Source organism: Papilio polytes, unplaced genomic scaffold, assembly GCF_000836215.1.
Source record: "Papilio polytes unplaced genomic scaffold, Ppol_1.0 DF822178.1, whole genome shotgun sequence".
Classification (NCBI taxonomy): Eukaryota; Metazoa; Arthropoda; class Insecta; order Lepidoptera; family Papilionidae; genus Papilio; species Papilio polytes.
Window position 1 is genome coordinate 5,478,931 of NW_013527026.1, and position 21,819 is coordinate 5,500,749.

General features: G+C 33.5%; 2 protein-coding genes across 3 annotated transcripts in view; one reads left to right on the forward strand and one right to left on the reverse strand.

Annotated features, from left to right (window-relative positions):
• Nucleotides 1-27: 27 nt before the first annotated feature.
• On the reverse strand, nucleotides 28-16,904 carry LOC106106775 (rho-related BTB domain-containing protein 1). Of its 2 annotated transcripts, none has more exons than XM_013287432.1 (17): nucleotides 16,644-16,904; nucleotides 11,976-12,158; nucleotides 11,656-11,759; nucleotides 11,165-11,248; nucleotides 10,443-10,556; nucleotides 9,562-9,769; nucleotides 8,997-9,089; nucleotides 8,252-8,407; nucleotides 7,218-7,303; nucleotides 6,377-6,503; nucleotides 5,702-5,839; nucleotides 3,068-3,181; nucleotides 2,334-2,504; nucleotides 1,989-2,176; nucleotides 1,691-1,751; nucleotides 922-1,055; nucleotides 28-412 (listed from the first exon to the last, which is right to left on the reverse strand). In XM_013287432.1, exons 2-17 carry the CDS (start codon nucleotides 12,153-12,155, stop codon nucleotides 235-237), a joined length of 2,136 nt encoding a protein of 711 aa, XP_013142886.1. In that variant the 5' UTR covers nucleotides 12,156-12,158; nucleotides 16,644-16,904; the 3' UTR covers nucleotides 28-234. The 2 variants fall into 2 exon arrangements, with proteins under 2 accessions (XP_013142886.1, XP_013142885.1); XM_013287431.1 differs by lacking the exon at nucleotides 16,644-16,904 and adding an exon at nucleotides 16,144-16,229.
• Nucleotides 16,905-17,650: 746 nt separating this feature from the next.
• The window catches only part of LOC106106451, a 19,797-nt gene continuing 15,628 nt past the window's right edge, over nucleotides 17,651-21,819 (forward strand). The window contains exons 1-5 of the mRNA XM_013287030.1: nucleotides 17,651-18,230; nucleotides 18,665-18,815; nucleotides 19,316-19,475; nucleotides 20,357-20,611; nucleotides 21,357-21,570. Coding sequence (XP_013142484.1) covers nucleotides 17,812-18,230; nucleotides 18,665-18,815; nucleotides 19,316-19,475; nucleotides 20,357-20,611; nucleotides 21,357-21,570 — 1,199 coding nt within the window. The 5' untranslated portion in view covers nucleotides 17,651-17,811. The remainder of the gene's footprint in view (nucleotides 18,231-18,664; nucleotides 18,816-19,315; nucleotides 19,476-20,356; nucleotides 20,612-21,356; nucleotides 21,571-21,819) is intronic.

A 21,819-nucleotide genomic window follows, 5' to 3' on the forward strand; every position in this document is an offset into this window, starting at 1 on the left:
TCTGTTCCCATAAAGGTTCATCCGCATGACATAATTTTTTTATTGTTAAAATTTGTATTTTATTTGCAAATATCAAAATTTAAATGCACAGACAATGAAGCATTTTGCCTTTGGCTAAAAATTACGACGTAAAAGACGGGGAAACATTCTGTTTACGTCTCTTCTCAATTAAGGGTGGGCAAAGCATCTGCAGTTGCGGATGAATTTGGTCAGTCGTTTCGCCATTTTGGCGAATTAAGGGGGCTGCTTGCTTACCACTTTATGGTATATAAAAAACCAATGTAACTTACTTGTAAAACAAAGGCATCCAGTCTGCTGACTTGCTTGTAACGATGTTGTTGGTCTGATATCCTTTTGTTCCTTGTTTTGTTCATTCAAACATTTCTGATAATAATCATATTCCTTCACATACCTGGAATTTAAACATATAGTATCATATTTAACATCCGAGAACTAAAAACTTACTAAAATTACAAATGCGAAAGTTTAGATGGATGGATGTTTGTTAGATTGCCTAAACGGCTGTACGGATCGCGATGAAATTTGGCATAGATATAGAGCATGATCTAGAAGAATACATAGGCTACAAATATTCGTTTAGTGTCATTAGTATGGTAATCACTAGTGGCCGACATTTTCCGCATCAATGTCACTTACCACAGTAATGACACTATGGTAAAACCAACAATGAAAGAGTAAATTAGTGAGTGGTACCACAATAATGACACTTACCACAGTAATGACACTTACCACAATAATAACACCACAATAATGACACTTACCACGGTAATGACACTTGCCGCAGTAATGACACATACCACAGTAATAACACCACGGTATGTCACTTACCATAGTAATGCCACTTGCCGCAGTAATGTCACTTACCACAGTAATGCCACTTGCCGCAGTAACATGACTTACCAGACGGGCGGCCAGCGGTTGTCGGCGAGGTACTCCCTGGAGGTGGGTGCGAGGTGTCGCGCGCGGCACACGCGGTCGTACGCGCCGCACAGCCGCCACGTGCACCACTCCGCCAGGCTGTGCGCGTTGTGCAGCTGGAACAGTGCGTAATTACTCTGTGTAATGTTACCTTGAATTTATAATATAATAATAATAATAAACTTTATTTCAAGCTACATTTTTTTGCTCATAGTTTGTTAGTAACAGAAAAAGCTTAATACCTATGTTAGTCACACATACATCCAAATGTTATTCTAAAATGTACAATTATCGCTTGCCACGTGCAGCTTTATGCAGTGATTGATATATGTACAATCCAGTCTGGTGACAATCACATGTAGAATGGCGTTGGGGCTGGCTCGCACCCTGCGTACCAGGGATGCGCATCTTTTACGCATAGTGGCATAGAAGCAATCGACGCGCGCTTAATGGTACTCTAATTATACAATGGTACTTCGAATGTGTAATGTCACTTTTATTGTGAAACGTCACTCTGAATGTGTAATGTTAATTTGTAAGTGTAATTTCAGATTTACAATAATAATTTGACCTGTAATTTAACTTTGAATGTATAACGTCACTCTAAATGTGTAAATGAAACTTGGAATTGATATTAATATATTTACTGGTAATGTTACTTTACATGTGAAATTAAGTTTGGAAGGTTTTGTTATTTATAACTTTGAGTGTGAAATGCTACCATTGAGTGTAAATAAATGTTTTCTGTTACCTTAACAGGCTCCAACAAAGACAGGCATATTTCAACTACTTGATCCTCTTCGCCGCAGACCCTGTAAAATTTAAAATTATCTATACTAATGTTATAGAGAGGAATTATGTGTATTTTTTGATTTTCGTATGTATTGAAATAACTCAAAAACTACTGGACCGATTATAAAAATACTTTTACCATTAAAAAGGTACCTTATTAGTGAGTAACATAGGCTATATATTTTTTTTATTAATTAATCGAATCTACTCTAGGTAGAAACAAATCTGGTTGCAGCCCCTTATCCTGTGGAGTATACCTGTCTTGATGCTGCAGATGCTCAATAACCCTGGCCTCCACCAGGTTCACGAGACGGTTCATACAGAGCCGGTTAGCAAGTTCTAGCAGTTCCAAGCATCTTATTGGCTCAACTGTAGGTATCTTGTCGGAGTAAATGTAGCAGAGAAGAATTTGGAATGCGTACATTTTGACACCAGGGAAGGAGATCTAAAAAAAAAAGATATCTTAAATTAGATTTTGTTGTGGAAACAAATATAAATTGAATACTTTCGTATCCTTTAATTCATTACAGAGACATGTAGAAAGTAAATGGCCGGTTAAAGGGGGGATGGGAAAAGGTCCCTCCCCTTCCTGTCGTACTCACCACTCTAGATGTGCTCTCTCTGAAATGTCCTTGAAACATAGCCTTCATAGGGTCACATCTCGCCATTAGAGCCGCGCGGTGAGCAAGGTGTATCCCATCGTCTAGATCAAACGTGACGTCAGCAAACAAGTTCCGTTCCACGCACATCTCGCGCAGTCTTTGCGGGAATGACTGCAAATAGGAATAAGTGGTTGAATAATAGGAAATAAGAGTAGAAAGTGCCAACTAAATAAATTACAATTAAAATCTGAGAGATGTCAAAATTACTTAGAATATCGGGTTTTCTATTAACCTTACTTCTTACTAACATTATAAATGCGAAAGTTATTATGGATGGATGTTTTTTTTTTTATAATATAAGATGGCAAACGAGCGAGCGGCCACCTGAATCCACCGAAATGCCATAAACATCCGCACTTGCAGATGCGTTGCATACCCTTAATTGACGGAGGAGGAGACGCACAGAAAGAGGACATTTCCCTTTCCTATGCGTCTCCACCGTCAAATTCACTTTTCTTTCCCATCCTTTCCTCTTAAGAAAGGGTGGAAAGGCAAAGGGACTAAAATTAGACCTGTAAGTTGTCAGAGGGTATTGCGGAATCTGCTAAACGGATCTTGATGAAATTTGTCATAGATGTAGAGGATAGTCTGGAAGAACACATAGGCTAATAAAATACTGTTTAATTCAACTAGTACATCATAAAATTGGTATTATTGTTAAACATAATACTTACTGTATGAAATTGCAACATAAACCCTTTATCGAATAGCAGATGCTGGTCCAGTATAAACTGGCTCAACTTGCTGAGCTCATGGAACCCGAGGAGTTCCGCAGCCTGACGTATCTCCTGTAGCCATTGTTACCAAGGAATTTACAATATTCCTATCAATTATTAATTCCATAACAGTCTGGAATACGCCAAGTATTACAGACTGGTCTGGAATACGTATGACGGACTGTTATTTTTAAACATAATGAGCGGAATGACAATATATTGATCCAAAAACAGTTGAAATTCCCCCAAATGTTAAATATAAAATATATTTTTGTAGATATAAAATATAAAGAGAATATATACTTGTATTAAAAATAGCATTACAGAGCTTTTCAATTATATCAATGTGCGATATAATAAAAGTAGAAGAGGCTAAAAAATAAGTTTACAAAATGTTATTAAAACATTTAATAGTGAATAAAATATGCCAAAAGAAACATCTACAGATGAATAGGATCTTTAAAAATAATAATAATATCAATAAATAATGGAGAATATTATTAATAATGAGTTAAATTAATAATTATGATTTTTATGCGTTAATTTATTATAATGACAATTACCAGTAGTAATCCGATCGCAGCGGACTGCAGGACATAATTTTAATTATTTATTATTATATAATTATTATTTTCATCTTTTTAATAATAAGATATAAACAGATTGAGAAATATCAAAGGTTTACAAGAAATAAAATTATACAGAAAAAGTATATAAGCTATAGAAAATAATTTAAATTTTGCAGAGAAATTGGCAATTGGACTAAAGCTTATATTTAAAAAGCTAACAAAATAGAAGATTATTAATTTTAGATAGTTATACTTCTTTTAAGGAACAATATTGAAACGAATTTTAAACACTTTGAAACAGTTGTTTTTAATGAAATTCGAAGATTAAACGTAGATTCATCATTTAAGATGTTATTTAAATATCGTTTCACTATTCTGCCGTTAGCATATCATATAATAGAATTATTTCTGAACAAAGTATAACTTATGTATACTTAACCGTAAAAACACATACTATCTGTCTTTTTCAAAGAGAATAACTAATGTATATGTTACCGGAAATGTTTGATAACTAGGAATTGTATACTTTGTCTAGGAAAAGTATAGGATTTCGAAGCTATTTTGGCAATGTGTGTAACGTTTCAAAGATTTTTAAACACACACATATCTTTGTAAATAAACATATTTCCTATGAATTGTATAGAATTCCAAAATCGCAATAAGCAAAGTATGAAAATAATGTTTTCTATGAATAAAACACATTGTTAAATAGTATTTGTGTTTTCAATAATTCCGAGCGATTTTTGCTATTTTTGCGAGCGACATTGCCTAGGTATTGTGTATAATGTCGGATTTCATACATTTCCGTCAACATATACATTTGTAACCAATTGTATATTTATCTTGTAAAAACAATTTGAACGTCACTTCAAATTCAATAATTTTAATAAATTCTAAATCAAATTCATATTCAAGAAAAAGCTGAATTAAATATACAATAAAAACCGAAGGAACATATCTATGTCATCTGACAGTGTACACAGAGCTGACATTAAGTAAGAAATAGATAAAAAACAAAGAGATTAAAAAATATATAGAGTAGGCAGTTGACACTTCACTTGAGATATTATTCACATAATCTCACTAATGCTATCTTTTAATATATTCTCAAATCCACATGCCAATATAATTGTTTTTCATTTTCCTCTTTACCTACTTCCGTAGTGGAGCAATAGGTTTTTGTCCTCCACATAACTATCATACGTCATCTGTCATCACTCCCTTCTTCATCATGTCACCTTTCACGTGACATCCATCTCTTTCTACCTCTACTTTTACCGGAGTACCACACTCATAACTAACGTTCTCCTTGTAACATGCGATTCATCCCTCCTCATGACAATATTAAAACATTTACATTTTTTTTTATATCATAAGGTGGCAAACGAGCAAGCGGCCACTCGAATCCGCCAAAATGGCGAAGCGACTGCTGCCCATAGACATCCGCAATTGCAGATGCGTTGCTGACCCTTATGCGACGGAGGAGACGCACATAAAGAGGATATTTCCCCTTCATATGCATCTCCTCCACCGTCAAATCTACTTCCCCTTCCTATCCTCTCCTTATGAGAAAAGGGTGGTAAAGAGAAAGGGATTCAAATTAGGCCTCCGGCACCACACTCATCAGACGAAACACGGAATTGATTCCATTTCACGCCTGTCTTCTGTGTGGTCATTGTATTACACCGGGCGTGCCATGCAGTGCTAAGATGTTAAAGCGGGCACTACCACTGTTAAAATTATTATTTGTTACACTGTTTAATTTATTTTAAAACAAAAGTTGGAGCTTATTATATTTCTGTAACAATAGAAGGACACGATACACTAAACTTGACAACTGAAGTACCTATGAGAGAAAGTACCGGTGAGAAATTTTTGCTCATGCCTCGTCTATATATTTCTTATGCCTTTGAACATAAACATTGAATAAAAATACTCCAATATTATTTACTCTCTTTGAAAACAGACATGTGTTAAAAAATAAATAATAAAGTAATTGTGGTAGTAAATTTATTTAAATTACCTGTTGTTTGAAAGCGCTACTGTCCAAAGTCCCGGTGTATATAAAATTAATAATTTCTTGCATCACATTTTGCGATATTAATTTACTCATTGTGACTATAGTTTGAGTCTGTGACGTCGCGTGTTGTATTTTATCGCACTGAAAAAAGTCAAATAATAATTTAAGTAAAGAAGGCGGACAAACTAGTGCATGTGGTATAAGGTACCACAATTACATTTTCAAGTATACAAGCAAATTTAAATATACTGTCGACAAGAAAAAGCTAGAACATACTCACGGTAAACGTATTGAAAAATTATTAACATTTCTTAGTTATTATTAATAACTAGCTGTTCCCGTGCGACTTCATTCGCATGAAATTATGAAAATTTTATTTTATTGCTTACATTTCAAATTCAATTGCAAATGTCAAAATAACATGACATGACGACAAAGTATGGCAATTTTGCTTCCTTGATGTTGGCAGCAACTTATGGTCTCTTTTCCACATTAGGGTTTTTAACCAAAATATTTACCCCCTAAGTTTAATGGTGTGAAAATATATAGCCTAAAGCATGACGTAATTGTAGGGCGTTTTATTAAAAAAAGTAATTATACAAAAATATGCAGTAATTGCTGACATCTTAGGCAACAAAGTGTGTGTTTACGCTTTATTATAATAGTATAGATAATTACCTTGACCACTCTAATAGAGTTGATAGCTGGATGGTTGACTTCTCTATATAGATCTGGTGGTTTCTTGCAGTTGTCACTGAGAGGCAGGATTTGACAAGACGAACGACGTTTTATCTGATCCCATACTCTGAAACAGAGAAAGAACCATTTCAATATATTCATTGAATCTTACTAATATTATTAATAACAAAGTTTATATGGATGTTTGTTAGTTTGTAGCCTAAACGGCTGAACGGACCTCGATGAAATTTGGCATAGATGTAGAGGACAGTCTGGAAGAATACATAGGATACTTGCTTTTGTTTCTTTTAATTCCACGCGGACGGACTCGGAAGCAATAGCTAGTACAACATAAATAAAATAAATCTGTTTGATAATAACGTTAAGAGTATGTCCCACCAAATTGTAAATTATCTGATAACAATCCGACGTGTACGTGTTGGAAATATCGGATTTTGTTACCTTATGTGACAGTGACGTAATTTTATGCTATCTGTGCCTCTATCAGTCAGTGGTGGGACAGGCCCTAACTCTCTTAAGAAAAATGACATTTTTTTTTATAATAAGCTTAAGTCCTAAATACTTAGAATAATAAGTTGAATATATTTATGTATAATTAATCAAATTAAGTGAAATTTAAATCTAAAACTATTGAATAAATAGTAGTATATATTTAAAACCGTGAACTAACTAATTGTGTAAATAAAAAAAACATTTTTTTTTCTCGGAAATCCCTTTTATAACATGAAAAGCTTCTTTCGTGTACTTTAAAAACCTGGATCTTTTTTTCACTCTTCTAAAAACTACTGACATATTCTAATTCTTTAATATTAAAACTTACCTCATCTGCTTCGCTTGGTCCTGTCTAATTAAATATTCAGTGTCTTCGTTGAAGTCACCCGTTGTCGCTTCACCCATACTGCTTACCTGTAAATATATATATATATATATTTTATAATAAAAGGGAGCAAACGAGCGGTAAGAACACCGAGTTGGTCAACGTCGCCCATGGATTTTTTTTATTTATTGAAAATATTAAATGACACAAATTAAAAAATATGCACAAATATGGCCCCGCAAAAACCATATAATTGGTTTGTCCGCGGGTGCGCTGATTTTGGAGAACACCAGAGGAACCACATGCGTTGCCGGTCTTTGAGGAAATGATAGGCTCGCTTCTTGAAAGACCCTAAGTAATATTATAAATGCGAAAGTTTGCATGTATTTTTGTTAGTGATTGTTAACCTAAACTGCTGAACCAATCTTGATAAAATTTGGCATAGAGCAGTCTGGAAGAACACATAGGCTACTTTTTATTATGTACTTTTTAATTTCACGTGGAAGAATTTGTGAGAAACAGCTAACCTATACTAATATTATCAAGAGGAAAGATTTGTATTTTTATATGTATTGGAGTAATTCAAAAACTACTGGGCTAATTTCAAAAATTCTTTCGCCATCAAAAAACTATGTTACCACTAAGTAACACATGCTATTTTTTACTATTTTTTGTGGGGACGAATTCGTGAGAAACAGATATTCTATACTAAGGAATGATTTGTATTTTATATGTATTGGAATAACTCAAAAACTACTGGACTAATTTCAAAAAATCTTTCACCATTTAGAAGCTACCTTTATCACTGAGTAACATGGGCCATGTTTTTTACCTTTTTATAATTTAACATCAGTGAAATCGTCAAAAACAGCTAATCTATAATGATATTACAAAAAGGAAAGATATGCATTTTTATATGTATTGTAAAAACTCAAAAACTACTGGGTCAATCACAAATCTTTCACTAAAAGTCACGTTATCACTAAGTAACATAGACATTTTTATATTTTTTTTAATAAAGATATATGTCTACTTACCATACTACTCTCGCTGGAGCTGCGCGCCAGTTCCGCCGACAGACTGACGCAGTCCGTGGTCAGCAGCCGGTGGAAGGCTTCGCACGCCGCCGCCAACATGAACCTGTGCACCGGGAAACCCTTCGCGCCGCAGATTATCACCATGTCGGAGAAATACTGGAAACAAATATTACTACAAGTTATCATATTTAAATACTAGCTATCGCCCGCGACTTCGTTCACATGAAATTAAAAAAAAAAACTACATATATGCCAAATTTCATTAAGATCTGTACAGTAGTTTAGGCTACAAACTCTAACAAACATCCATCCATCTAAACTTGTGTATTTATAATATTAGTATGCTTACTTTTAACATTATAAAGACGAAAGATGTATGGATGTTTGTTACTACGTTCAGAATGAACGTTTGTTAGAATTTGCAGCCTAAACGGCTGAACGAATCTCGATAAAATTTTACATAGATATAGAGAATAGTCTTGAAAAACACATAGGCTACATGTTTTTGTTTTTTTTTAAGCCGAAATCTAGTTAGGCATAAATATAGGATATAATCTCAAAAAACACAAACTTTTATTTTTTTTATTTCGGATAGAATCAGAAGCGACAGCTATCTTTAGTATCAAAATTTATGCTTTAAATTTATTATAGGAAGATTTAAGTGACTTTACAAACAGAACAATGCGTACGTCAGCAAAATACGTAGCTTAGCGTACTTAGATATGTAAGTACAAATGTTCCTTACCTGTTGACGGAGTAAAGTAGTCATGTTTTCTAAAAAAACGCTATTTATTGTCACCACTTCTGGTTCCAACGGTCGCGGAGGTCTAAAAGGGGCCTAGAAGAAAACAAGTAATATGTACCAATAGTATAGATGAAGTATTTAAGATGCTTTTACACATTTAAATGGCAAAGTATTTTTTTTTTATAACATAAGGTGACAAACGAGCAAGCGGCCACCTTAATCCGCCAAAATGGCGAAGCGACCGCTGCCCATAGACATCCGAAATTGCAGACGCGTTGCCTACCCTTATCCGACGGAGGAGACGCACATAAAGAGGATATCTCCCCTTCCTATGCATCTCCTCCATCGTCAAATCCACTTCCCCTTCCCATCCTCTCCTTATAAGAAAAGGGTGGTAAAGAGAAAGGGACTTAAATTAGGCCTCCGGCATTACACTCATCAGACGAAACACGGAATTGCCTCCATTTCACCCCTGTTTTCTGTGTGGTCGTGGTATTACTGGGGGCGAGCCCTGCAGTGCGAAGATGTTAAAGCGGGCACTACCACTGTCAAAGTAATTACTTACTTGCAACAATGGTCGTTGCACTCGCTTTAAATTAGTCATCCAGAACCTCTGCTGTCTGCGAGCGATCAGTGCAGCTCGGATCGCGTTCTCAAAAACCTCATTTACACCGTAATACGTGAAAACTGATGTCTCATAGTAATATATACCAAACTCATGAGCTAACGCACGACCTTGATCAGGCATTACTAAGTCGCTTTTCCTTGGAGCTCTAGAAAAGGTAATAAAACAACCTAATCATACTAGTTATTATAAATGCGAAAGTTTAGATAGATGGATGGCTGAAAGTAAGTCGATGAAATTTGTCACAGATACAGAGAATAGTCTGAAAGAACACATAGGCTACTCACTTTGTTTTTTTTTAAACCCACACGGATGGAGTCGCAGGCAGCAGCTATCTTACTAACATTATAAATGCGAAAGTTTGAAGGGATGAATGGATGTTTATAAGAGTTTGTAGCCGAAACGGCTGAACGGATCTTGATGAAATTTGGCTTAGATGTTTTTGTTTTATAATCCCACGCGAACGGAGTCGCGGGCGTAGTCTAGTATAGACTATACAATTAGAATATATATTTAGGGCTTGTCCCAAATTGTAAATTGTCTGATAACAATCGAACGTGTAAACTATTTGATAGAAATATCGGATGTTACCTTATCTGTCAGAAATGTCATTTTAAGCTATCTGAGCCTCTATCAGACAGTGGTGGGACAAGCCTTTGATAAGCTAATTTCATTAACTTTGTTATGTAACATTTATATTGACTTTTAGAGACGCAAGAGCCCTCACCCTTAAAGCACTAATAAATTAACAACCTAACGATTTTTGTTACTTTCAGAAATTGTATTTAAATAGACTTTTTCTTACAAAATAATTTACTTACCTAATAAATGGGCTGCGATCTTTACAGAAATTCAAATACGTCTCATCTCTATACATATAGCGAAGATCGTTTTTACAACCGACAAGCAACACTGGCGTGTTTGGACAGAATCGCCTACAAATAACACATAGCTACATTAATACTAAGATTATATCTATACTATTATAAAGAGGAAAAATGTATTTATGTATATATTGAAATAACTCAAAAACTACTGGGATTTCAAAAATTCAAAATTAAAAAGCTATGTTATTGCTGAGTAATATAGGCTACATTTTAAAATTCACGTGGACGAAGTCGCGAACAGCTAGTTGTTAAATAAAACATATCTTACCAATAAACTAGCTGTTGCTCGTGACTTTGTCCACTTGAAATTGTAATAGTAAAAAAATGTTCTTTTAGCCTATGTTTACTCAGCGATAACATAGCTTTTTTATGGTGTAAGATTTTTTTAAATAGACCCAGTAGTTTTTGAGTTATTTCATTACATAAAAAATCCATAAATCCACATCTTTCCTCGTTATACTATTATAGTAGTAATATTAGAAGTTTAGTTTGTTAGTTTGTAGCCTAAACTGCTGAACGGATCTCGATGAAATTTGACATAAATATAGAAGTCTGGAAGAGCTCATAGGCTTCTTAATTTTTATTTTTAACACCACACAGGCGAAAACGACTTTATAAGAATTATTTTAAATTGAATTTAACAAATATAAACTTACCTGATTTCAGGATACCACATGGCGCCGCAATTCCTTAACGATATCGGATTGGTAATTGAAAAACACAATAATACGACATCCGATCTGAAATAAATACGAAAGTTTAAACGGATGGATGGATGTTTGTTAGAGTTTGTAGCCTGCTGAACGGATATCGTTGAAATTTGGCATAGACGTAGAAGATAGTCTGGAAGAGTTATCTTCTATATGAATAGGCTTGTTTTTGTTTTTTTTTAATTGCACGCAGACGGCGTCGCGGGCGAAAGCTCGTATTGAATAATGTTGATTACTCTACAAATAAGGATTCACAGTGGCAAGTGACGTAAATGAACACCAAATTAATTTACTTTAGAGGTCACAGGGTTAAACAATCATATTAAGTTCCTCTAAAACAAAATGTGATTCCTTTCTTTCGCTGAGAAAGAGAAAGAAATATATTTTTATACTTGTATTGTAGAATTTAATATATTAGCATCTTGTTCTAGATTTACCTTCCATAAGCAAATCTTCTGTCCTTTTCGTGATCGCCAAAGGTGTCCCATAACCTTAGTGACACATTCACTCCGTCAACCACTTCCCAAGAACGTTCTAGAACCTGTTGATTGGAAGATTAGACCAGTGTTAAAATGATAGTACCTTGTAGAAAAAAGGAAATGAATTGGTCATAAAAGTCTTTGAATTTGTAGATATATGCAGTTCATCACGAGTGACAAGACATAATGAATCATAGGTCATCGGGATAAGGTCTACTTTTGCTCGTCATTTAACTTTCATATAAGCGGAATGGCCACTATCAGTCATTTGTACTCACGTCTTTATAAATCCTATATTGATCTATAGCCCAGACAGTAGGCACGTGTGTTGTCATCAGCTGGGAGAGAGACACGTGTTTGTTGCAAGCGCGGGCGCAGATTAACCGCGTCTTCCCCACCGCGGTATCTCCTACCACCACGCACTTCACCAGCTCCTGGTGAGGTTGCTCGTTGTCCATGGTCTAGTGGAAAATTATTAACAGACCATAAATTTAATATATTACATAATGTTGTTGATTAGTTGACTAGCTGTCCCCATGCGGCTTCATCCGCATGAAATGATTAATACTTTATTTTATTGTTTACATTTGAAAAGTGTCAAAATTCAAAAGCATTAATGACAACCTTGCTTCCTTTTTGTAACTTTATAAATAAATCTTTGAAATCCTTTAAATCTTTATGTTGGCAGCTTGTAGTTTACGTTTCCTTTCCCACATGAAGGTTTTTTCCAATTTATTTACCTCCTAAGTTTAATAGCTTGAAAATATATAGCCTAAATAGCGTAAGTGTAGGGCTTTTTGAATAAAAAGCCCAATCCCTATTCAGGGATGATTTGTTAAAAAATATACTATGATTGCTTTTTCAGAAACAAACTCTTTTTTTACAAAACACATGAAATGCTAGATTTCTTTGGTAATTTAGCTCCAGATTGGAATGTTTCTCAGAAAATAATTTATAAACTTAAACATAACCTACTTGTTCTTAATATTATAAATATTTAGTAAGTTAAATATAAGCGAAATTACAAATATCCATTTACTTGGTCCTTTGCTTTTCTCAAATTTTATATAGCCATAAATCTATACATATTACTGTTTCTAATATCGTTCTACTAGAGTTGCCACAACTTGAAATCAATACATTTTCCTACATCGTGCTCTATGGTAGAAAAATGGTTCATTCAATCCTTTCAAATACGCTATATAAATAATACAAATAATATAATTTGACGGCACTATTAATATTAATAAAAACACATGCTTACTTTTGTTTTTAATTGGAATGAGAGGTTTATTTTCTCATCCGGGTTTGACAGTGGAAATCCTTTTACAACGTATTAAAAGTAGTTGAATGTGGAAAAAACGTAATTTACGTAGTAAATGACAACGAACACGCCCAGACCTTTCAGCCCAACCCAATCATGCAAACACTTTAGCGCAAAAAAATTAAATACAGCATTTCTATGAAATCAGGTTAACGAAAATAGTACACTGTCAAATTAGTTTCTATAAACGTTTGCCTGCGACTTTGTCCTAGCGGAAAAATAATCACTCTAATATTATAAATGCGAAAGTTTGTCAATGTTTGTAACCGTAACGTTTGAAAGCATTTCGATGAATTTTTCTATAGATGTAGAGGATAGTCTAGAGCAACACATAGGGTACTCATTCTTGTTTTTTTTTAATTTCACGCGTAATTAGTCACTGGCGAAAGATAATCTAGTAATAAATATAGCTTGTTAATCAGTGATTTTTCCACTGAAATTTTGTTTTTTTTTTAAATCGGTTCAGTATATTTTGTGTATTCGATACATACAGAAATAACATCCCTGTTAATTCTTATAAAATTATAATACCAAAACGACGACATAAAATTGTCTCGGTCGTTAAGTTAGAGTGTGTTTAGCAATAAACGGTGTAACAAGAAACTTACTTAGAACTGGGGCACATTATAACTTATTTTACATAAAACAACACGCGACTTTAGAAATTATAAAAAAAAAACATTTTTCAAGTTTATAACTTGCTTTATCTTATACTACCCGTGGAATTAAAAAAAAATTAGTAAATAGCATATGAGTTCTTCCAGACTATCCTTAAAGGATGAATTTCATCGAGGTCCATTCAGCCGTTTAGGCTACAAACTCCAATAAACATCCATCCATCCATCAAATTTTTCGTATTTATAAAATTCGGTCGTCTTATAGAAGTCGGTTAAAAATAGTCGCTTCCCCTGTATCTACATGTCTATATGTATGCTAAGATCTTTAAATTTCTCAAGGTCTTGTCTATCATTTTCAGCACATTAATAAAAACAAGCTTATAAGACCATTACAATACAATTAATAACAAAACATCCAAAGTGTACTTCAATAACATGTTCACAAATGAGACATCCAATTCAGATACAAATAGAAGTTATTTTAGACCATTGTTAATTCCTGGTACCCACTTGGCCAGTACAGTTGTCTGGTAGTGCTTAATAGAACTGACAGTGACTCACTGCAGCCAGGTAATATTGGAGGGATAAATCGGGATAATATAGGTAGACCTAGAAAGAAATACCACTACCGGCTTAGGATAAAGAGGATGATCATGAGTGTGTCCATTCTATCCATGCCTGCACAACTGTCCAACTGTATTTGCAAAGTGTGAACCATGCATAACATTACCACATGTATCTAGTTGCAGCAAAAATAGTGTTTTATTGCAGAAAATAACTAGATTCTATGTCTTTTGGCGTTTTCTAACAAATAAAAACTATGTAGTATCAGATTTCACTTTTAAAAGGACCAAAATTATTAATGGAAATTCCATAAACAGCCAATTGTAACTATAAGACTATACATAACAAGGATTATGAATACAAAGAGCACATAGAAGGGGCTATCTATAATTGGATTGTAACACAATTGATGTCGTAATAATAATGTATGCTGTCATTGATAATTCCTATACTAAAGTCATGATATAATTCATTAAGACCAACCAACTAGATTTTAGTTAGTCTGCGCCTCAATCTGCCCGGATTAAAAAAAAAACTTAATATGTAGCATGTTTTGTTCCAGACTGTTCTACATCTGTGCCAAATTTGATAAAGACCTTTTCTGCTGTTTAGGTTGACAACTCAAACATCCATCCATGTAATTCTCACATTTATAATATTAGTAAGATAATAGTAAGTATCACATTTTAATCTGTAAAAAATAGTACTACAACTTAAAGGTTTTTGTTAATACCAAGAAATAAATAGAAAAAAACAACAAGTAATTACAATTTTGTATACTTGACAACTTCAGTATCATAAACATTCAAAGTAAATATTGAAAACCTAAGCTAACTTCCTAAGTTCCATTCACGCAGTCCTGGCTGGAATATCCTTTTGTTGCAAATAAAATTAAGCTTTATATGACTATAAGATTTGTTTTAAACAAACTTTATAAACTCACTCTTGTTTAAAAAATTTACTAAACCCTATCATATTTCAAACTGTTCCATTAAAATTAATAATAGCAATGTCATATGGCTACAGATATAAAATACTACCCGTTGCTTGCGACCTTGTTTGCAATAAAATAAAAAGTATTAAAAAACCCATGTTTCTCACCGATAACATAGCTTTTTAAAGGTGAAGGAATATTTGAAATTAGTCCAGTACTTTTGGAATTACTACAATACATAAAAAAAAATATCTTTCCTCTTTATAATATTAGTATAAGTATTTAAAATAATAATGTCAATTTTTTTTACAAATAAAGGCTGGAAATAACTCATTCAATTGTTGCACATTTCTATGACCACTTGAATGAAGTGGTTGTCTGCTGGTTCAATAAAATATCACAAGTGCATACATTAAAAAGATATTTCTACACATATGAATGACTAAGTTAGCTTGCAACTTAATTCACTTGGAATGACAACTTAAAAGATTATGTACATCTGTGTCAAAATTCATTAACAATCCCTGACCCAATTAGGTCTTCTATAGACATCCATTCATCTAAACCTGCATTTATAATTTTAAAAACTCATATGATTTAAGAAAAACAAATGATTCAATATTAAAAGATTTGGTAAATATTTGGACCTTAAACATTATTTCTTCATTATTCAGACACTACATATTTCCAATTTTATATATTATTTTTAGTTGGCTTGACTTTTTTAGTGAATTCAGATGGTCGCTTCTTGTCTACTACATTATCTAATAAATAAAAAAATAAATGAACACAAATAACAATATGTTGTAACTAGTCTATTGATACATGGATATGTTTGGAAAAAGGTATTAGGATATATTAAAAGCTCCTATGAAATAGCGAAAAATTATGCGGACAAGTTATTATTACAAAAGAAGAAAAAACATAATAATTTTTTAAATGTTGCAATTTACATGTATAAGCCGAAATATGAAGTCCCAAAAAGAAACAATGAAAAATTTTCATACCTTGAAACATCCTTCGTAACGGTAAATAATTAAAAAAAATAAAAGCGACCTCAACAATGATAGAAATAAAATTTTGAATTTTAATGTATTGAAAATTGAGTTTTAAAAATGGTAAACACAAATATTGAAAACGTCAGTTAATTTGACAATAATTTAAAAATGTTGCCTTTAATTAGTCAACATTTGCGCAATAAAAGATTAAAGAACGTAGATGTGTACTGTTCTTATAAAATAATTTAACTCAAATACATGAAAATATGTAAGATACCCAGTAAGTATTAGAAACATTGTCTTATTTGTTACAAATGTGGTTGACTAATAAAAATTATGTATTTAATAAAATGTAGTACTTATATATGATGATACTTATTAAGATTTATTAATAAATTTGGTGAAAATCGGGTATAACATGAGGTTAATGCATACTTGATTTGAATTCAATTGCACATTGTCACTACGTAAGCCTTATTCGAATCAAATTACAATTTAGCGTAACTTACATGTATTAGTATGCTTTCTTATAAATTAATTTTCAATTAAAAACATTTTCACTTTAAATTTCACTAAATATATTCACACATTAACACAAGTAAACGACATTTACTTAAAGAAAAAGCCGTGAAAAAATAAAATATGTCGTTTCTATCCGGAGCTAAAACAGTCTGAAGTTGATTTTGTAGCAATGCAGTGTTCTGCGCATGTTTTATGAATGAAGAGTCCCTCGCGCAGATTCTCTACAAAACGGAGCGAGCACATTTTAATTATGTTATTGATAATCTCTGATGAGTCAACGAACTTGTGTAAAACCTTTTGTTCTAACACATATATCAAGTCGGATTCGACAGACTATGAGATGCATTTCAGTTAAAAAATGCATTGTGCTGCAAAATTGATTATAAAATTGTCAACATCCTTATTAACGCTGAAGTATCAGAATGGACTCATTTTGTAACAAAGGCTTTTTGTTAGATACTTGTATAAGTAACGTTGAATGTTTTTATATAATTTGGAAGTGATTTGTATTATATGGAACTACATTAGACAAAAACAAGTTTCTTACTTTAAAGCGCCTAGTAAAATTTGCTACGCAATTACGGTTTTTTTTATCGTACATTTAAATTAAATCCATATTGTATCAGGGCATGCCTGTTACTATTTGGTATTTAATCATAACTTACGAGATTGCAGTGTTTTCATGTTTTTGTTAATTACAATAAATTACGAACTTAAAAATTGTAATTTGCATACAAATTGGGAAAATCCTTAAATTTTGAAGTCTGTTTGATGAATAATCTATGATGATAGCGTTCCGTTGATTTTTTTTCAGATTTTTTAAAATGTATTTCCTTAATACCCACATTCAATATTTGTAATGAAATTCTCCTTTACAAGTTCTTAATAAACATTTCTAAACAATTTATTAATAAAACGATAAGTCGTGATTCTTTCTTACGTTCAATTTTAACATTGGCCACCAAGAAATTCAGTTAGAATTAAAACAGCATTTTGAGACTTTTTGTCTTCAGGCTTCTGTCAGGTGATGGTTTTGGAAAATACACCGTGTTTTACAATTTAATAGAATATTGTATATTGGGACTATGACGCCAAATATTTTTAAATTATTTTACATTCGAGATACGTAACAAACAATTTTATACCAAAATAAAAATGGCTAACTTTGCGTTGCTCTGGAAGGCACGCATTATCGAGAAATATAGATCGGAATATGAAAAAGAGAAAAGTAATTCAGTGCTACAAACCAACGTTGAAGTTCCGAAAAACACATTGATGCAAAAATGGTCATATTACAGCTATAATACTAAAAAACGTTTGGTAAAGAAGTTCAAACATTTGTGCCCCGAAGGATCGTCCGTATCCAATTTGCTTGTTTATTTGACAACAGATCAGACATTTCCAAATTTCCTAATGAAGAGCGTCATCGGATTTATTGGAGGGATTGTATTTACATATTTATGCTTCATGTTTTTCGTATTTCAACTATCAATATCTTTGATGCATGCTACAATTATGAGTTCGATAATCGGCGTCCTACTTACTCTAGGATTGGCTTTTAGCTATCGAGTAAGGTAAATATTTTTTTCTTTTAATGCTCCAAAGACCTTTAATATCAGGATTGGTGTAATTCAACTTAGCGCATTGCGACTATAAAAGTTGAAGTTAAGTTTTATCCGCAATACGTCTTCAATGAGTAGGTAAAAGTAAAGATGCACTTTTTAAGACGACAAAAAAGGTTGTGACTTCTATCAAAGAATAGGTATAGTGTAGAGTCAATTATTAGGATTGTCAACACGACTGGTTATCTATCTTGCCTTTTCCGAATATTGTCAGAATAAGGACCTATCCCACCACTGGCTGATAGAGGCCCAGATAGCTTAAAATGACATCACTGTCAGATAAGGGAACAAAGTCCGAATTTTCCATAGCATATTTTACACGTTGGATTGTTATTACACAATTTACAATTTGGTGGGACAGGCCCTAAGCATTCTACTTTTTTCAGATGTCTTGTATTCCTGCTGATACCGCAATTCTTCTCCCGCGTGGGGAGATATACGTTGACCTGCTATGCTCTAGTACTAATACTAACCGGCCCTGCGACAAACACTTTAAAGAACTCTGAAGTATTATCCGAGTCAATGGCCTGTCATCAGGTAATTTCATACTTTGTATATTGTAGGTTTCCATTGCCATAACGCCTATCTGAAAATATCACCTCTCTTATTGGTTAGTGACCCAATAATATGATGTATGCCGTGGACAAGCGAAGTGCCTTTAGATTCGTATGTTTTCTAAAAGTTCAGTCAATTTCTCAGATCTTGCTTTATTAGACTTGGGGCCTGTCCCACCACTGGCTGTTAAAGGGTCAGATAGCTTAAAAATGACGTCAGTATCAAATAAGGGGACACAATCCGATATTTCCATCACATATTTTGTACGATAGATTGTTGTCTGACAATTTACAAGAATTGGGTAGGTACTGTAAGAGCCTGTCCCACCAAATTGTGATTGGTCTGATAACAGTCCAACGTGTGAAGTACGTGATGGAAATGTCGGATTTTGTTACCTTATCTGACAGTGGCGTCTTTTTAAGCTATCTGAGCCTCTATCAGCCAGCGATGGGATAAGCCCTAAATATTGCACCTATTATCAGGAACAAATAAAGACCAGCGTGAAGGATATAACGGATTCAATAAAGAATCCATTTAACGCAATGAAAGATTGGATAGAGACAATGACTGAAGGTATAAAAGGTATCGCAAAGAAGTTAAAAACAACACTAATTAGTACACATCGATTGGTGATTAGTATTGGTAAGTGATTTAATTTTATTGTTAGTACTTTTCATTCTAAATAAGTTAAATCGAATAATGATTGTTATACATTTTTTAATCATAAACTATTATTATAAATGCGAAAGTTTAGATGGATGGATGTTTGTTAGAGTTTGTAGCCTAAAGGGCTGAACGGATTTCGATGTAGTATGGATGTAGACGATAGTCTAGAAGAACACATATGCTATTCATTTTTGTATTTTTTATTCTACGCGGACGGAGTCGCGGGCGAAAGCTAGTTACAATATACTTTCACGTACAGTCGCGGAAATTCGCAGTGTTCTTCAGGATTGTTCTTGTTCATTACGAGACAAACTCCGCTTCTTCCTACAAATAACTAATTAGATACCAGTGTGAAACGGAGGGATATTAATAAAACAAACTAGCCGTGTATTACTAACCAATTTTTTTCTATAGACTCATATAAAATGCGTTGTATTTTTGTTCCAAATCTCGTTCCAAGATCCTTTAACGATTTTAAGTTTTGAGGTGGAACACCGCCAGTTTTCCCGATTGTACAAATCTTGCAATGGAAAATTTTCTAACATCTTATCACATATGTATTACTGCTTATATTCTCACAAGTATTGATTTAATAATTTCTCACCTTTATTAATAAAAATAATTAATTAAAAATGCAATTTTTTTGGGAATCGAGATGGGGAGATTTGAGATGACAGAGAAAGACGTGCTATCTTTTTTATTTTCATTCTTTTGTGACGCGACTTGAATTCTCGAGAAAATAATGTTTGTAATAAAACTCAACAAACATGAATTTTGAGTCTTTTTATGAATAAAGTATCGATGTAATTAACGTTATTCTGCTTTGTTGTAATTATAACGAAGTTTCTCGATTCCAGCCAATGTTCTAGAATCTTCCTTTCCATGGTTGAATTCGATTACTAAGAAATGTAACCAGAAGTTAGGGACGCCGTACAAGCATTGCGTCCGTATGTTGAACTTGGGTGGAGGTAGATTGTTACGATCTAAAGTACCCAGATTCTTTAACTATGAATATCTCGCTGAAGTATCATGTCAATCTTTGAAACGCTTCAAAAGAATATTTGAAATTGCTGATTATACCAGGACTACTATTGTTGCGACGATGAAAAGAAGTAAGTCTTTCTTTTTAATATTATAAATATGGATGTTTGTTAGAGTTTTCAGTCTAATTTCCTAAAAGGATCTTATTGAAATTTGGCATATATGTAGATCAGTCTGAAAGAACACAGGTTTTTTTTATTAAATTCCGCGCGGACAGAATCGACGGCGAAAGATAATTAAATTGTAATGTTCATGTCATCATCATCACCAGCTCACTATACGTCCTCACCGAGGGGTCGGAGCCTACCCTAAGTAGAGGGTGACTAGGCCATAGTCAACCACGCTGGCCCACTGCGGGTTGACTTCACACATATCTTCGAATTTCTTCGCCGATATGTGCAGGCATCACGATGTTTTCCTTTACCGTAAGAACGTCGGGTAAATTATGTACATATGAAAATTCGAAAATCACATTGGTACAGCGAGGTTCGAACCCAAGACCTGTAGATTACAAGTCAAGTGCGTAAACCACTGAGCCACCGACGCTTATGGTCATGTACAAGGAAAATAATGCAGTGGTCCATAATACTTTACGACTGTAAAGTGAATAGCAGTTAAGTAACAGAGTAACGTAGCGATACTTTGAATTAAATAGGTATTTCTTAGGCAGCTAATTACGACGCAATGATCAGACTGTTCACAAATGATTTCTTTATCAAAACTTCAATAAGAGTAACCCAGATTTCCGTATATTTAGCAGTGGATGTCTACGTGATTATGTTTTCACAATCAATATTCTCTTTGATATATCACTAGAGTTCAAGAGCTTTGCGAGTCGTGTCCAGTCGTTGCTCTGTGTCAAGATTCACGTCCACCATTCATATTCGTTTAGTAGCAATGCCAGTCGCTCTGCCAGTCAAGTCGCGGCTGGCATCGTCACTGAGATCAGGAATAGAGCTGATCCATTACTGACTTGGCTGTCTTGGAGCTCCTGTGTTACTAGCTTGTTTCTATTGCTCATTATTTTTAGGTAAGATAGTTCTTTGGCTTTTGTTTTTAATTTTAGTATTGTTTATATCTATCATGTTTGTGTCCATTGGTTACTAATAATGATTTACAGCCTTACAAATAAACGGTATAAAGTTATATTTAGGAATAAACTGAGTATAAACATAGTTTGTACTAATATTTGCTTATACTCAGTTTATTCCTGAGTTTAACTTTATATCGCGTATCTTTTTTTTATTTTTTTATAACATAAGGTGGCAAACGAGCAAGC

Bases quoted from the DNA above. Each gene is read 5' to 3' on its own strand.
- LOC106106775 (XM_013287432.1), bottom strand. From the start codon at position 12,155: ATGGACAACGAGCAACCTCACCAGGAGCTGGTGAAGTGCGTGGTGGTA. The intron at 11,249-11,655 runs GTAAATCTAGAA...TATTTATTTCAG, and splicing joins AGAAGATTTGCTTATGGAAG to ATCGGATGTCGTATTATTGT. The intron at 1,752-1,988 runs GTATACTCCACA...TAAATTTTACAG, and splicing joins CATCTGCAGCATCAAGACAG to GGTCTGCGGCGAAGAGGATC.